Genomic DNA, 14,828 nt, shown 5'->3' on the forward strand with positions numbered 1-14,828 from the left:
GATATTAGTTTGTTGGCGAATCAACATTTTGAATAAGATTAGGGTAAAATTCCTTGTGATGGAACCTGCCCACCAGAATTTGAGTCCTCGATTTAGCACCGATGCTTGCATTTTCTTGGATTTATTTCAGAATTTAATCGGCGCTATTCTTTCGGTAGTAGGTACGGAGGTGCTCATAACATAGGATTTCGTGCGTGTGTTCATAGGGGTGTGTATGTGAGCGTCTGCGTCTGTACCGTTGCTTAAAAAAAAGATTAGATGAAACTTGATTTGTTTTGCAAATTGCTTCCAAAATATCATAAACCTACTGAAGCTTAGAAATATATTCAAATATAGGATATTAATCAAATGTGCTCATTGCCGTGTCGAAACAAACGGAGAGTATTTCTCTGGATAATGTTAAAACGCCTTGTCGAATTTTACTGGACCGACAAAAGAAAAGCCCCAACAGGATCAGGATGTACCTACAGTTCACGGCACCCTAACCCCACAAAAAAAAACACTCGAAAAATTCTCTTTCCCCTTGCTTTATCCCCTGCTGCGTGTCCAGAAGGTCGAGAGGCAACCGGCGGCCGGAGGCCATGGTGGTGGTGGAAGTGCTCCAGGGCGACTCGGCGGCGGCGGTTGCGGACGACCTCTTCGGCAGCGGCGCCGACCTCCAGGCCTTCTTTGACCACGCGGTACGGGGGGCTGTGTCTATTCGAGGAATTTTGCGGTTCTTGGTTGGGAAATGATTGAGGCAAGGTCGATTCTTGCAGGCACTGGATGTGAAGGCTAGCGGCGGCGGCGAGGAAGGGGAGGAGGAGCTCGAGTGGCTTTCGAACAAGGAAGCATTTCCGGCGGTGGAGACGATGGCTTCGTCTGCGCCGCGGCAGCGGACGAAGGGCGTGCCGCCGCCCCGGTGGGAGGTGGGGTGGAGCCCGCGGCAGGCTCCGGCTGTGGCGCGGCCTCCGGCGGCGGGGTGGCGGTGCCGACACTGCGGGACGGATAAGACGCCGCAGCGGCGCGAGGGCCCCGAAGGGCGCAGCACGCTGTGCAACGCGTGCGGCGTGCGGTACAGGAGCGGACGGCTCGTACCGGAGTACCGGCCAGCGAGCAGCCCAACCTTCTCCCCGGAGCTGCACTCCAACCGGCACAGCCGCGTCGTCGAGATGCGCCGCCGCAGGGAGGCGGCGGCCGGAGCCTCCCTCGCCGCCGCTGGCAAAGGCGAGGAGAAGGGGAATGAAAAGCTGGAGTGTCTGTCGAACAAAGGCGAATTCTTGGCGGTGCAGATGATGGCGGCGGCGCGGCCGCGGACGGAGGGCACGCGGCGGCCCCGGAAGGCAGTGGATTGGCCGGCGATCGCGTGGAGGCCGCCGCCTCCTCCTCGGGCTCCGGCGGTGGCGGCACGGCGGCCGAGCCAGGGAGGAGGAGTTGGAGTGGCCGTCGACCAAGGACGCGCCCCCGGCGGTGGTGACGATGGCGTGGGCGGTTGTGCAGCCGCGTACCAAGGACGTACAGCGGTCCCGGCGGATGGCGGCTTGAATCCCGCCGCGCCGCTGGCTCCGGCTGCGGCGCCAGGCCAGCAATTCGGGACGGAGAAGACGCTTCAGCGGCTCGGGGGGGCCGAAGGGCGCAGCACGCTCTGCAACGCGTGTGTCGTGCAGTACAGAAGTGGCTGCATGGTTCCGGTGCTCCCGCCGGCGTGCAGCCCCGCCTTCTCCCCGGAGCTGCGCTTCGATTGGCACAACCGCGTCGAGATGCACCGCCGCCGGGAGCGGTCGGCAAAGCTGCCCCCCGCCACCGCCCGTGCTGGCGAGAAGGGGAAAGAAGAGCTGGAGTGGCCGTCAAACAAAGGCGTGTTCCCGGCAGCGCAGGCTATGTCACCGGCGGCGGCGGGGGCTCGACCGCAGACGAAGGGCGTGAGGCGGCAGCGGCAGCGGCAGCAGCTGCGGCGGCGGCGTGTGGTGGAGCTGAGCCCGCCGCGCACGCCACCGCCGTTGCGGCGACGGAGTCGATGTGGAGGAGAAGCAGCGGCTGTCGAACAAGGTCGCGTTCGTGACGGTGGCGCGGCCGCGGACGAAGTGCTTGCGGCGGCCCCAGCCGGCGGTGGCAAGGATCCCGCCGCACCTGCCGCGGCGCCCCGGACGCCGGCGGTGTCGAGGCGGCGGTGCCGGCACTGCGGGACGGAGAAGACGCCGCAGTGGCGCGAGGGCCCCGAGGGGCGCCAGACGCTGTGCAACGCGTGCGGCGTGCAGTACAAGAGCGGCCGCCTGGTGCCGGAGTACCGTCCGGCGAGCAGCCCCACCTTCTCCCCGGGCCTGCACTCCAACTGTCACCGCCAGGTCGTCCAGCTGCGCCGCCGCCGCGAGGAGTCGGCCGAGGTCTCCCCCGCTGCCGCGGCTGTGGGCGACAAGTGAAGGGGAGCGGGAGCCGGATTCGGTGACTCGAGAGTTCCTGCTTGATGATTAATCTGGGGTTTTATTAAGCTTTTGGCTTAGGGGCTTTCAGTGAGAAGAGATTAGGATTAGATAGAGAGAATGCAGCGAACGTATTGGTTTTTGCAATTAGCAAAGGATTAGAAAGAAGGAAATAGGTCAATAGCAGGGTATCCGGCTGGTCTTTTGTGGTTCTTGGGTTTATGCCAAGTGACCAGTCACGTTCCAAGATGGGGTTTAGAGGAACAGTAGAAGAACGAACATGCATCAGGTTACAACATCATGTGGTTGACGTGTTCTTTTTCTGCAAATTTTGTAAGTGATGAACGAAAATGTGTTCACCTTCTTGAACCTTCTAAATAAATTTTAGCCAGCGTTACTAAACTGTAACTCTGGCACTTGCAATGCGATGTCTTCCAGGCTTCCAGCCCGGTGAAGCAAGTAGCAACCATACGCTCCGCTCGGCTCAGCATAGTTCAACGCAAATGCACACAATTACACAAACGAGAAGAAGAGAATGAGGCATATTTGCGTCAAGTTTCCTAGTCCACAATGCGACGGTCATACGGAGTACTTCGCGCGGAACTACTGGCAAATTCAGCTGGCAACAACCACCTGAAATTGTTTCAAAGTTTTTCCCAGTGGAAACTGCCCATTCTTATCTCAAAAAGCGTTTGGTACAGCTCCATTCTTGTCTTTATCTCACTGGCAATTTGGGCCCATTCATCAGAATAAAAAAATATCTCCTTCCTGGCGCTGTTGCACGCATGGTTGAGGTGCTGGCGGGCACGGCCTCGCCGGCAGCCTCGCGCGCGCTGGCGGGCTGGCGGGCGCGGCCACGCCGGCGGCCAGGCAACCTCGCGCGCGCGGGCAGGCGCGGCCGCGCCGGCGGCCAGGCGGCCGGGTGCGGGGCAGGGCTTCGGCGGGCGGGGCGGTGCTCCAACGAGCGGAGCGGGGCGGCGGGCGGGCGCGGCCTCACCGGCGGCCGGGTGTGGGGCGGGGCTCCGGCGGGCGGGACGGCGCTCCGGCAGGCGGCGTGCTGGCAGGCACGGCCCCGCCGGTGGCCAAGCGGGCGGGTGCGGGATGGGGCGCCGGCGGGCGGGACGGCGCTCGAGCGGGCGGGGCGCGCGGGCTGCCGGCGAAGCGAGACGGCGCTCCGGCGGGCGGGGCGGTGCTCCGACGGGTACGGGGCGGCGGGCGGGGCGCGGCGGGGCTGCGGCGAGCAGGGCACGGCCATGGCAGCGCGAGAGGAAGCTGTGAAGAAATAGAACGAACCGGTCATTTTCCACTAATGAGTGGCAGTGGTGGGTAATTTCCTCCAACTCCACCAAATTTAATTTCGTGGAGCACCCCCTGAGGTGCTCCACCAAATCCATGGATCTGAGGGTAGATCCACCGTTTTCGTGGAGCAGATCCGTGGTGGAGTTGCTGGATCTAAAACCGTTTGGCTGAAAAAATCTAGAGCAGAGCTATTTTTGAGGATCTGGAGCTGCGTGGAGCTCTACCAAACAGGCCCTAGATCCACGGTGGAGCAGCTCTATGGCGGAGCTAGCTGGATCTATGAATTTGGAGCTATTTTTTCAGAGCCGGAGCTCTACCAAACAGGCCCTTAAATCAACTCATCAGGCAACTTCAAAACATTCCCAGCAGGCGCAAATAGCATGGCAAATTCCAAAGCACACACATACGAGGTTGCATCAGATTGAGAGCCCATCAAGTCGAAGCTTCTTACATTGATACTATAATGCGGCCCAGGGGTCATGGACGGGAGACTCACACCACAGGGAGTAGTTACCAGGTTCATCAAAATGGGGCCCACTAAACCCAGGACTCAGCATCAAGGTGTAGACCCTAAAACATCCATCATCTTCCACTGGACACAGAAATCAGAATTCCATCCAGCTTGACGATGGCATACACCGACACTACTACTGGTGTGATTAGTAGGACTGCTATTAAAGCAGTCACCACGCCCCTGCCGTAGAGCAGGCTAGCAGCTTGACGAAGGCCTCCAAGGTTCCAAGCTAGTAATAATTAGTTAACTGGACATACATTGGTAACTGGACGAGGCTTGTATCAGAAGTCACCGCGCTCCTCCGAAACAGCGCCATCTGCAACATAGTGTACCTGGTGATTTTATGAAAACAAGAATGGGAAATCTGAGCCAACCGATGTGAACAGGTAGCATACTGGCAAGCGTGATGCCGATGTTCGCCTGCCGATCCGCCTCAGCATTCCATTCCTTCATTGTGCAGCAGAAAAAGTAACTCAATCAGCAAAAACAGTTCGCTGTCTGAAGGCTACTAATGCTCAGTAGCTTTGCTCAGTCAAAGCATAAAATTTATAGGAACAGTGGGAAACCAAGGACTCAGTAGCTTTACATGAAACTATAATTGTAATAACAATTCACAGGTGGGGAGGAGGATGTGAACAATACCCGTCGAACATGGTTAATCTCAAAAGAGAGGAAGTTCTCTTTCAGCCTTCTCACTTCATTGCAGAGCTCCATCATGTTCTGGTGCTTTGTTTGCCAAACGCCGTTCACCTATTTAGGACATAGAATGCTGTAAGAAGCAACAAAAAGATCATCATGATACCATAATTCTCTGCTCCAATATTTGATTCAGACAGGAACATTTCTCCTCTTAAGCTTATGATTTCAGCGATTGCACAATGAAATGATGAATGAGTTCTCAAGAAAATGCACAAATGATTTGACGATCTGAATCGAGGGTACTGGCACACAGGTTCCTTACTTTCAGAATATATTGCACAAAGAATAATGCTACAACAACATTGACAAACTTAGCTTAACCTATTACTGTATTTCTGTTGAGTGAAATGAGAGGCACACTGTGATTATTTTCGAGTATACCAATATGCAAAGCAAAAAAAAAAACTGCGGAGCATCCTCTTCTGCTATTTTTCCCCCCACAATTGCCCTTGCCCTGTTTCCTTAAGCAGGGTGATATGTGACTTAGCATGACAATGCAGAGATGCTAGACAACCAAAAAGCAGAGGAAGCTTTGATTATGGATATGAAAGGCATACCTGATTGCAGACAAGTTGAGAGTCACCATGTACTTTGATTCTCTTGAATCCATGCCTAATTGCATATTTCAGTCCTAAGATCAGGCCCCGGTACTCCGCAACATTATTAGTAACAACACCAAGACCCTCACGAAGTCGAGATATCTTCAAGGTTATGTAGGACATAAGGTGATACATAGAGCAACGGTGAACAATAAAAATCTGTGAGTGCAATTAGTATTGATTATACCACTCTACCATCTTCGGTCATAAGCACTGCTCCAGCACCTGCTTTTCCTGGGTTTCCTTTTGAAGCACCATCAAAATGAAGAATACCCACCATCTGAATAACCAGATAAGTGCAAGACTCAGCATCAACTCATGCATGGAAACAATGTATGATGGGAGGCACTTCCATTAAAAGTGTACGACTGCAAGAAGCACATCTGGATTGTGCAGGGCATACAAACATGCAGCCAAGATAAATTAGCATTTGAATCTCAATTACCTGTTATTGATTTCTATCACTACCATAAAGTTTTTTTAACTAGATCATTTGTATGCTCCAATGCAAACTTAACCACCAGATATTTGTCCACACACAACACTTGTCCTCATTTCAGGTGCACAAAACAATATCATGAAAAATGTTGTATACACCAATAGTTGATTTCTTTGTTATCCTAAGGTGTTGCTTTGTTATCATGAAAAATGTTGTATACACCAATAGTTGATTTCTTTGTTATCCTACACTAAGGTGTTGCTCTGTTTATCTTGTGGTACTTGCTTCTTTTTTACCTCATGTAGATTATTAATGCACCAACCTTTTCAAAGGGCAGGGAAAGTCCAACAGCCCAAAAATATGCAAGAAATAAGAAGTCTTGGAAATAACATTCAAGAATTTATGACCTCAACTCCTCAAGCGTGCATATATTTTGAACTAGCTTTTCTTAAAGGGCTGCAAAGCACAGAAGGTTGAAATTTTCTTTTCTTAATCATGAAATATGTCTTGATTTTCGAATATAGAAGGCTGTCCTTCCTATTTCCAAGTCCTAACAAATAATTTCTTTTAAAGTTCATGAATAGAAATTAAGTGCAAAATAGGAGTGTGGTTGAGGACCTGTATGGTTCACATTGTTACAGAACAAAGTTAAAGTGCATTCACCATTTAAGGATATTCAGTCAATACATGTTTAGTTACTTGATACAGAGCATAATCAAGACAACAACTTCAATGACATAATTCCAGAGACTGCTCTCTATAGCATCTCAAACAAGAACGATAGATGCAACCGTGCAAGTATTGAGATAAAGGTGGAACTATAGTTAGTCCAAATATGGCTAAACTTACATATTGTTTGGAGACAGGTTGTGCATCAACAGCTCCACTGTGGTTGAAGTTTACTGGTGAGATATGCCTGGAGGAACTAGATCTGGCTTCCTGCATCACAAGCTCATCATACAACAAATGCCAATACTTACAAATAGTGACTTGAGAGGTACGCTAAACATTTATGACTAGAATGAGCAGATTATGATATTGGTGCATGAGATAAAGGGGGAAAAAACTTCCACAGCACAGGAAGAGAAAGGGTAAGACAAAATTTCAAATGTACACTCCCATGGTCTTCTAAATTTCTTGTGTACATATATGTATGGGCATATAGTTGTGCGCAGACATGGATTCACATGTATAGTCCTGATTACAAGCTTACATTGAAATTTCATGCATTATTTCATATATAAATATGGATTCCACATTAAGCATATGCAGACTTGCTAGGAAACACATTCCCTGAAAAATGAAATATATGCTTAGTTATGATACTAGACATGTGAAATATGGTTACGAGGGGGAATATATGCTAGAGAACTATAGTCTTCCTTTTCTCATGTCCACTGTCTTTAGGTGGCATCCGAGGAATGAGTGACACATTACACAGACCTGTTAAAAAGGATTCCTCTAGTGTTCAACTGAAGCTTGATCAGATCATGTGACATGCTTAATAACACAGGATGATGTGGATTTCATTGCTGATATTTTGAGTGCTCGCAATACTTACATGGTTCAGATCAACAGACTGTGACCCAGTCTGATATGCTATACCATTACGGATGCCAAAATGATTTGGAGCTGGTTGATTTGATCTAGCACCAACTATCTCCTACAAAGAAAAAGAAAGATGGAAAAGATGAGAGTTTGAATGAGCAAAAGGTGTTAAATTTGCTACATAGGGAACAAGAAAATATCATAATAGACAGGATGTGGACTGCAACTATTGGAAGATTACAATATGTCACCGAGTGATGGAAAACCGCAATCAATGCAATCTCCAGCACTTTACCTGGAAACTACAGGGAACAAGGGGGCCAAATATATCTTCCCGAAGTTCAGTTGCATTGATTACATAAGAAGCATTACTAAGCCCCCGTGAAGAGATATATTCCTCCTTTTCTCTGCTCCAAGCGTGACCCTTGTAGGCACTTGCAGCTGGACCAGATACCTTTAAGAGAAGAGAAACAACAATCTAAGGAGACAAGTGTCCATCACAGAATGCATGCAATTTACTGTATTTGCATTTCTAGAATTCCTTCAGGATGTTGATGCAGTTTGAGTGAAATTTCACAATACTTGTTTAAATTTTGAAGAATAAAAAGGAATTTATCAAAATACAGTTGAATAGTTTAGCAGCAAACAAAGATAGAAGACAGTCTGCTGCCAAAACTTTTTGCCAGCTCAAAACAAACTTCCATAGTGTTATGATCAATTTGCTGGTCAGAAGTATTGGAAAGGAAATTTCAGAGTTAAGAATTGGAATCGGAGTTAGCACCAGAGTTAGTCCAGAAGTTAGAAAAGAAGTAGAATTAAGAAAAAAAGTCTAGAATTTATTTATATTACAGTGGTGCCAGATTGTAAACTGGCTATATATGTCAATGGTGAGCTCTCCTGCCGGTTCGTTTCAAAAAAATATATATGTCAATTGTACTTTCACTGGGAAATCAAACAATCAATACATCAACCTGATATTTCCATGGTTGCCACAAAAAATGCTACAGTATAAATACAAATGATTTTTTCCCCGCGAACAAGCAGGAGTATAAAGAAGAATATACATGCTTTTAGAAGAAGAAGAAAAACACACGTCAATGGCAATTATATGGTTCGATACTGAACTACTTGAATGTATTCAAAACATTTTACAATTTTTACAAATACATAATTATCACAACATTTCACATATAATGGAAACCGTTCTGTGTTTTAGACTTCAATAAAGGATTGTTATCTATTTCTATTCATATAATTAGCATTGTATCAGCAAAAATGTAATTCCTAAATCCTAGTAAATATGATTATATGAAGAAACAACTGAAACCTTGAAAATGCTAGAGAACCTTAGACATGTTTTAAGAAATTATTGAATCTGTTCACTTAGACTGTTAGACACGAGACAGCAAGCAATGAAAAAGCCTACGAAGAGGAATAATGTTGGTATGTTAGATCTCCCTTCAACTACATTGGAATGTACTTTACAAAAACAGTATCATATGTGCCTGGGAGTTAAGGGAGTACAAGGGAATGTGGATAATCCCCTAAATAACTTGGTGTTAGCCACGCTAAAAGGTAAGACCAATGTATGTTGGGTAGAATTCTTCCTTTACTTAGAAGCCATAACCAAAACTCTTCTGTAATGCATCAGCAAAGTGTGATGTTCAGACAACATAACAGTACAACCATCATAGTATTTGTAGGTTCATACTGTTACACATACCGAAGAGCAGATCTGAGCTTGACAGTCACGTAGAGTTTTGTAAACAGCCACAACATCCCCTTTCCTGAGAACATAGTAATCACTGCCCTCTTCCATCACTGCCAAAAAAGGAGGAGGTCGAGTCAAGTAACTAGCAAACAAATGTTGCAAAACAAAGTCTAGAATGCATTGCGGTTGCTGATTACCACAATCGATCTACACTTTGGATGATAGGCAGTCATAAGCGAAGCATTCTAACCTACACAACCGCCTGAGGTAACAAGCTTATCTGCATAAATCCGTCTCTTCTCCTATGGCCAAAGCACGAAGAGGTGAACAACCCCCCCCCCCCCCCCCCCCCAAAAAAAAAATGGAAAATAACTCCACGCCCGTTAATTCCGCAATTTCCAACCAGTGCGACGTCAACTGAGACGGACCGATCGATCCCCCTTGCCGGAGAAGAAAGGGAACCTAATCGAGGGCAGATGAAGGGGCTGGGTTCGTAGGTCACAACGACGCAGCACGCGAATCCGCGGCCGAGGGTTTGGGTTCGATAGAGACCAGGGGAATCCATGCGAGTAAGGAAGGATCGCTTACCAGCCTATCCTCTCCGCTGCGCCGACGATGGGGAGGCGGGAGCAGCGCTGCGGCGACGGCGATGGGAGGCTCCGGCGTGTTGGATGGGCCGAGTGAAAGCGACGGGACGAGAGGCCGGGTTTAAGAGAGGTTCAGCTCAGGTGGGTGGAATGGCCAAAAGTCACATTTACGTCAACCGTTGATGGGAGACCTAACGTGTCCTAGCCCCAGATTTCGTTCTAAAATAATATAGATTTGAAAAAAGAAGAGATTCCACTATTCCAGTACGATGATACTCTTTCAATTTTAACAATACGTATATGGTATGTTTTCCAAACAGTGTAGTAAGGAGATCAAACAATTTTTTTTACGAAACACAATACAAACGTAGACGCAGACACTCAGGCACGTACGCACACTCAACCCTATGAATACACGCACGCAACCCTACTCTTAGGAGTACCTCCAAGAGATTGAGCTGGCATATCCTTAAGATTTGATGAAGTCACCATTAACATCTCGCTATCGAGGGTACGTTGCCTACTACTAAAAGAATAGTATACTACTAAAAAGATAGTGTTGGTTAAATCCTTAAAAATAAATTTAGAAAAATACGAGCACAAGTTTCGAGCAGGGGTGAAGCTAGGTAAAATGACCACTGGGGTCTCCTTCGTTACTCAATGGGGTCATGTAGCTCGTGAACAGTAGATTTTCATGTAATTTACAAAAATTCGTTGGGGTCAGAAGACCCCTATAGCATAAGGCAGCTCCGCCTTTGGATTCAAGTCGATGAATCGAATTCTGGTGAGCAGTTCCACCACAAGGAACCTTCGTGACCCAACAAAGATCCTTTTTCTAAGGTCAACTTGGATAGGGACGATGAGAACAACCGTACCCTCAGAGCGTCTTGTGCAGCGGCTTCTCCGCACTGGATGATGAACTTATTGACGTGCTCGACCGTAGACGTATCATCTTGACCCGAGAACTTAGTGAAGTCGGACACCTTGTACCGATGTGGGAACGGCAATAGATCGTAAGCGGGTGGATACGACATCCTGTATGTATAGGTCTGCACTTTTAGCTTCAACCCGAACTGATCTTGTATTATGTCAGCTATCCTCACGGTCCAATCCACCTGCTGTTGCTGTTGTGCAATCGGCTGGGCCATCGACATATGTTGTTGCTGGACTTGTGGCACTGTGATTGGGTGGAAGACTGGAGCATACTGCAGTTCTTGTGGCTGGGCTATCTGCTGAGGAGCCGCCGGTTGCTGTCGAGTGGGGTCCGCATGCCGTAGTGCCTCTGCTGCCTTGTCGTATAACACCATTGGCGCCGCAGTTCCTAGACACCTGCCCCCTCCTGATTTCCGAAGCAGCTTGTTGATATTGTTGGACTGTCGGCCGAGAGGCCGATGGAAAAGATGTCTATATCGGAGATTTTGGGGCGTAAACTGCTGGAGGCACCCCGTAACCAATGAATGGATCTAGATCGGCGGGTACACTCACTGTTCCCCACTGCGCCGTTGTCATCAGCGGTGGTTGCACCGAAGGGACAGGTGTAGGATGGAGCGGTACTTGCGTTTGGAAAGGTGGCGCACCGCTATAACTCAAGGCAACGTGGTGTTGTATCCCTCGGTCTGCATGTACATCGGCTGCGGTTTGCATGTACATCGGCTATGGAGCCGATTGGAGCATGTTGGGTACCGCCGAAAAGCTTTTGACCGGTGCGCTAATGGGAGGTGCATAAGCTGGTCCTTGATACCCTTGTGCCACACCATTGGCCATGGAGCTAATGACGGCGTTGTACACCATGTGAGTCATCACCTTAGATTGATCGATCATAGCTTAATAAACATGGATCATCTCGGACATCTTCCCCGAATCTTCGGCGATGGTGATTTGGCGAGGAGTTGGAAGAGCGATCTTTCTGATAGCCTCTCCGCTTCTGGTACGGCTGAAGGATTGCAGGCATGCCTTCTTGTAATCTTCCATAGCTTTTGCCAACTCCTCCCTCTAGTCGTCCTTGAGATCTGCTTCGGTGACTTCAATGATGTTGTCCTCCGAGATTTCAGCAGCCTTCAACATGTTGGATCTTGTTTCTGTCCCACCGGACGTGCCAAAAGTGTGTTGATGCTAAAAATCGGACGATGATTCTCAGCGTCGGACACACGACCTGGGAGAATCTGCTTAGCTCCTGTTCGGGTTATCGCCCTAGTGCGGTTCACGCAGCGTGCTATTCAATCTGACCAGTTGATTGACAAAGAAAGAAATGTATTAAATTCCAAGATTTCGATCGGCTGGAGTTCCGATCTATTTCAAAGGACGTATCAGCGAATCGGCCAAATTTAATGTAAAGATGACCGGCTATGAGACAATCGATGATCACGTAGTAATTGTAAAAGGAACTACTGGAGTAATTTAAACAGTGCTACAGAGATAACACTTGGAACAGATCTAATCGGCTATATAATGATAAATAAAAATATTAATGAAGCCGACAGTTCGTGTCTCAAGCTGGATAACTGGTGATAAAATTAGAATAATAGGTAAAACCTATAGTTCTAGTAAATATCGATAACTAGTAAATAAATCTAAACGAAACGACAACGATGCGCCCGAAGTTAAAGCTTAGATATTACTCGATACGCGGAATTTACAAATTGGCCGGAGATCGTGTTGATCCAGCCCTGCCAACTCGCACGAACTTGTGAAAAGGAAAAGTATTTGGTGAAGTCGCCGACTTGAAAGTAAAGTTGCGTGAAAAAGTAGATTCGTATTGATGTTTGTTATGTTGTTTTACGAGCCTTACGAGGCACCTATTTATTTATACCATGTTACAACTGATTTACTAACCGACTAGAATTTATCTCTAATTTAAAGATAACAAAATATTTACACATGGACACGACCCGCATCGGAGTCGGTTACTATTTTTCTATGGACCAATCTTTATCTTCAACTGGTCACCGTCTTAGCCCAGGCCCACATCGGCCAAGCCGCTCTAGCTCCCAATCAGCAAGTCTTTATTGGCTCCTTCACCTAATCGGCCAAAATATTGTAGCTCTATCGGCTGATTCCTTCAGCCGCAGCTTCTTACTTTTTCCGCATCAGCCACTTTCCTCTCTTTGACGTCGACCCTAACACGTGTCAAAAACTGGCATCAACACAACCTATATAGATGCAATGTATCAAAAATTTACAATGATTACATATAGCAACTTATATAAGTTATGCTACAAATTTATATAGAGGCAAATATATCAAGTTATGTAAAGATTGGATAACAAATTGTGTGCAAAAGTATTATGTAGTATCTTGTAGTAACTTATATGGAGATAATGTGGTAACTTGTGTCGATACATAACACCTTATTATAGAGGTAAATGATATGAGGAAGGATAAAATTATTTCTGTAGCAATTTATATACATAATTTATTGATAGTTTTACATATATAAGTTCCTACACACTTAACACATAGGTAGTTATTGTATATTTAATATAAATTGTCAGTTTATAAAAATTATTTCAAAACATATGCATCATGAGTCTTATTTTATTTTATAGATCTTGTTACAAGGAATACAATGATGCGAACGAAATCGAAAACGGACATCCTATTAAAAAGTTAACGCATTTTTTTAAAAAAAATACGAAACAAAAGTACGTGGGTTACGACAGCCTATCCCTCAGGACTGTAGTAGGTTGTGCTCGGTAACGGAAAAAAAATGAGAGGGTGGCGGTTGCTCGGGCCAAAAACCAAATAGGCTGGCGGTTTGCTCGCGGGGACCTGCTGGGCCAAATCGGTCGCGTGATCGCGCTGGAGCGTCACGGGTCGGCAGGTAGACTTTTCCAATTGATTTCCGCCCAAGCTCCACTTAATCCGAAATCATGGACTGAGCCAGTGAAGTCATATGCCAAGATTGTTAAAATCGGTCTCCAAACAATGAACGAAGTTGAATGAACCATCGATCATAGAGAAATTTCCACAGGCCAAAGAATGATAGACTTTGGTGATGCACTGCTCATTGCACTTTGTAGAAAAACGAGGAATTATCCACTGACCACTTGAGAAAGTCCAAGGGTGACGACGTATTTTGACTTTGCAACCCTTCATATGAAAATCCATGCTAAAATTCCATCACGAAATTTAATGATAATATAGCTGTAAAATTCTTATAACAGGGCACAAAACATATATATTTTTGACATGTAAGCAATATGTAGACATTTTAGTATTAACTAAAACAAATTAATAAATAACCAATAAATAAAAGAGCAAAGATTACTTATGAACGCAAATAGCATGTGCCGACTTCGTAAAGAAGTAAAAAAGGTGCAAGAACCTGACGCAAGCATATATTTTCATATTTAGCAAAATGAAATTAGTAAAAGTGACAGGTTTTGGGTATTTTATATGATCCAACAAGCAGCATTTGCATACTGAAGTCGTTTGAGTAGTTAAATACTTGGAAACAGTTATGAATTAATACGGAATAGATATATTATGGAGTAAATAAGGAACGAAGTGAAAAGCTCTACACACGAACTGTAGTAGCAAAGTGGGTGGTTTAGATTTCGAGCCCCATAGGCGAGGAGTATTCTGATCCTAGAAAACTTAAACATTTTTACGCTCTTTTTTTAAAATCTCGAAGTAATTTTTTCTTTGTTTTTTTAACTAATTTATCGAAGTCAATTTTGACAAACAAAAAGTCTTCGCAAGATGCAAAGAAAACAAGTCTTGGTCTGCCAGCTGCTGCGTGTGCACAGAACCCCATACCTCAGGCTGAGATTCAAGCCCCTTACCAGTTACAACCGAAGTTGTTAAACCCATCAGGCCGTCGCGAAAGAGCTAACGAAGTCGTCTTCGTGGTCTGCAGAAGTCAAGCAAGGGAACGGAGTCGGGCCAGCCTGCTTGGTCCCAAAGCTGGATGCCCGGTTTCTTCCTTGTTGTACGTTGGCGATGAGCAAAAAACGAAGTCGCCAGCACAGTGGAAAAGGAACGAAGTGCAGTCTCTTGATTCTGGTGCTGAAAAATCACTTCGTGTGACCCAA

General features: G+C 46.6%; 2 protein-coding genes across 2 annotated transcripts; one reads left to right on the forward strand and one right to left on the reverse strand.

Moving 5' to 3' along the window:
* Positions 1 to 470: 470 nt before the first annotated feature.
* On the forward strand, positions 471 to 2,768 carry LOC101761214. Its single transcript, XM_004982900.2, has 2 exons — positions 471 to 680; positions 759 to 2,768. The coding sequence occupies exons 1-2, from the start codon at positions 582 to 584 to the stop codon at positions 2,397 to 2,399; spliced, it is 1,740 nt and encodes a 579-aa protein (XP_004982957.1). The 5' UTR covers positions 471 to 581; the 3' UTR covers positions 2,400 to 2,768.
* A 1,306-nt stretch (positions 2,769 to 4,074) lies between these two features.
* LOC101761603 lies at positions 4,075 to 9,955 on the reverse strand. Its single transcript, XM_004982901.3, has 10 exons — positions 9,797 to 9,955; positions 9,221 to 9,318; positions 7,793 to 7,951; positions 7,511 to 7,612; positions 6,799 to 6,888; positions 5,698 to 5,790; positions 5,469 to 5,612; positions 4,855 to 4,962; positions 4,608 to 4,659; positions 4,075 to 4,528 (listed from the first exon to the last, which is right to left on the reverse strand). The coding sequence occupies exons 2-10, from the start codon at positions 9,314 to 9,316 to the stop codon at positions 4,494 to 4,496; spliced, it is 879 nt and encodes a 292-aa protein (XP_004982958.1). The 5' UTR covers positions 9,317 to 9,318; positions 9,797 to 9,955; the 3' UTR covers positions 4,075 to 4,493.
* Between the last annotated feature and the right edge of the window lie 4,873 nt (positions 9,956 to 14,828).

Source organism: Setaria italica, chromosome IX, assembly GCF_000263155.2.
Source record: "Setaria italica strain Yugu1 chromosome IX, Setaria_italica_v2.0, whole genome shotgun sequence".
NCBI lineage: Eukaryota > Viridiplantae > Streptophyta > Magnoliopsida > Poales > Poaceae > Setaria > Setaria italica.

Excerpts from the sequence above, each read along its gene's own strand:
- LOC101761214 (XM_004982900.2), top strand. The coding sequence starts at position 582 with ATGGTGGTGGTGGAAGTGCTCCAGGGCGACTCGGCGGCGGCGGTTGCG. Across the intron at positions 681-758 it reads AGGCCTTCTTTGACCACGCG|GCACTGGATGTGAAGGCTAG; the intron begins GTACGGGGGGCT and ends CGATTCTTGCAG.
- LOC101761603 (XM_004982901.3), bottom strand. The coding sequence starts at position 9,316 with ATGGAAGAGGGCAGTGATTACTATGTTCTCAGGAAAGGGGATGTTGTG. Across the intron at positions 4,963-5,468 it reads CTCAACTTGTCTGCAATCAG|GTGAACGGCGTTTGGCAAAC; the intron begins GTATGCCTTTCA and ends TGTCCTAAATAG. Across the intron at positions 4,660-4,854 it reads AGATTAACCATGTTCGACGG|GAATGGAATGCTGAGGCGGA; the intron begins GTATTGTTCACA and ends TGCACAATGAAG.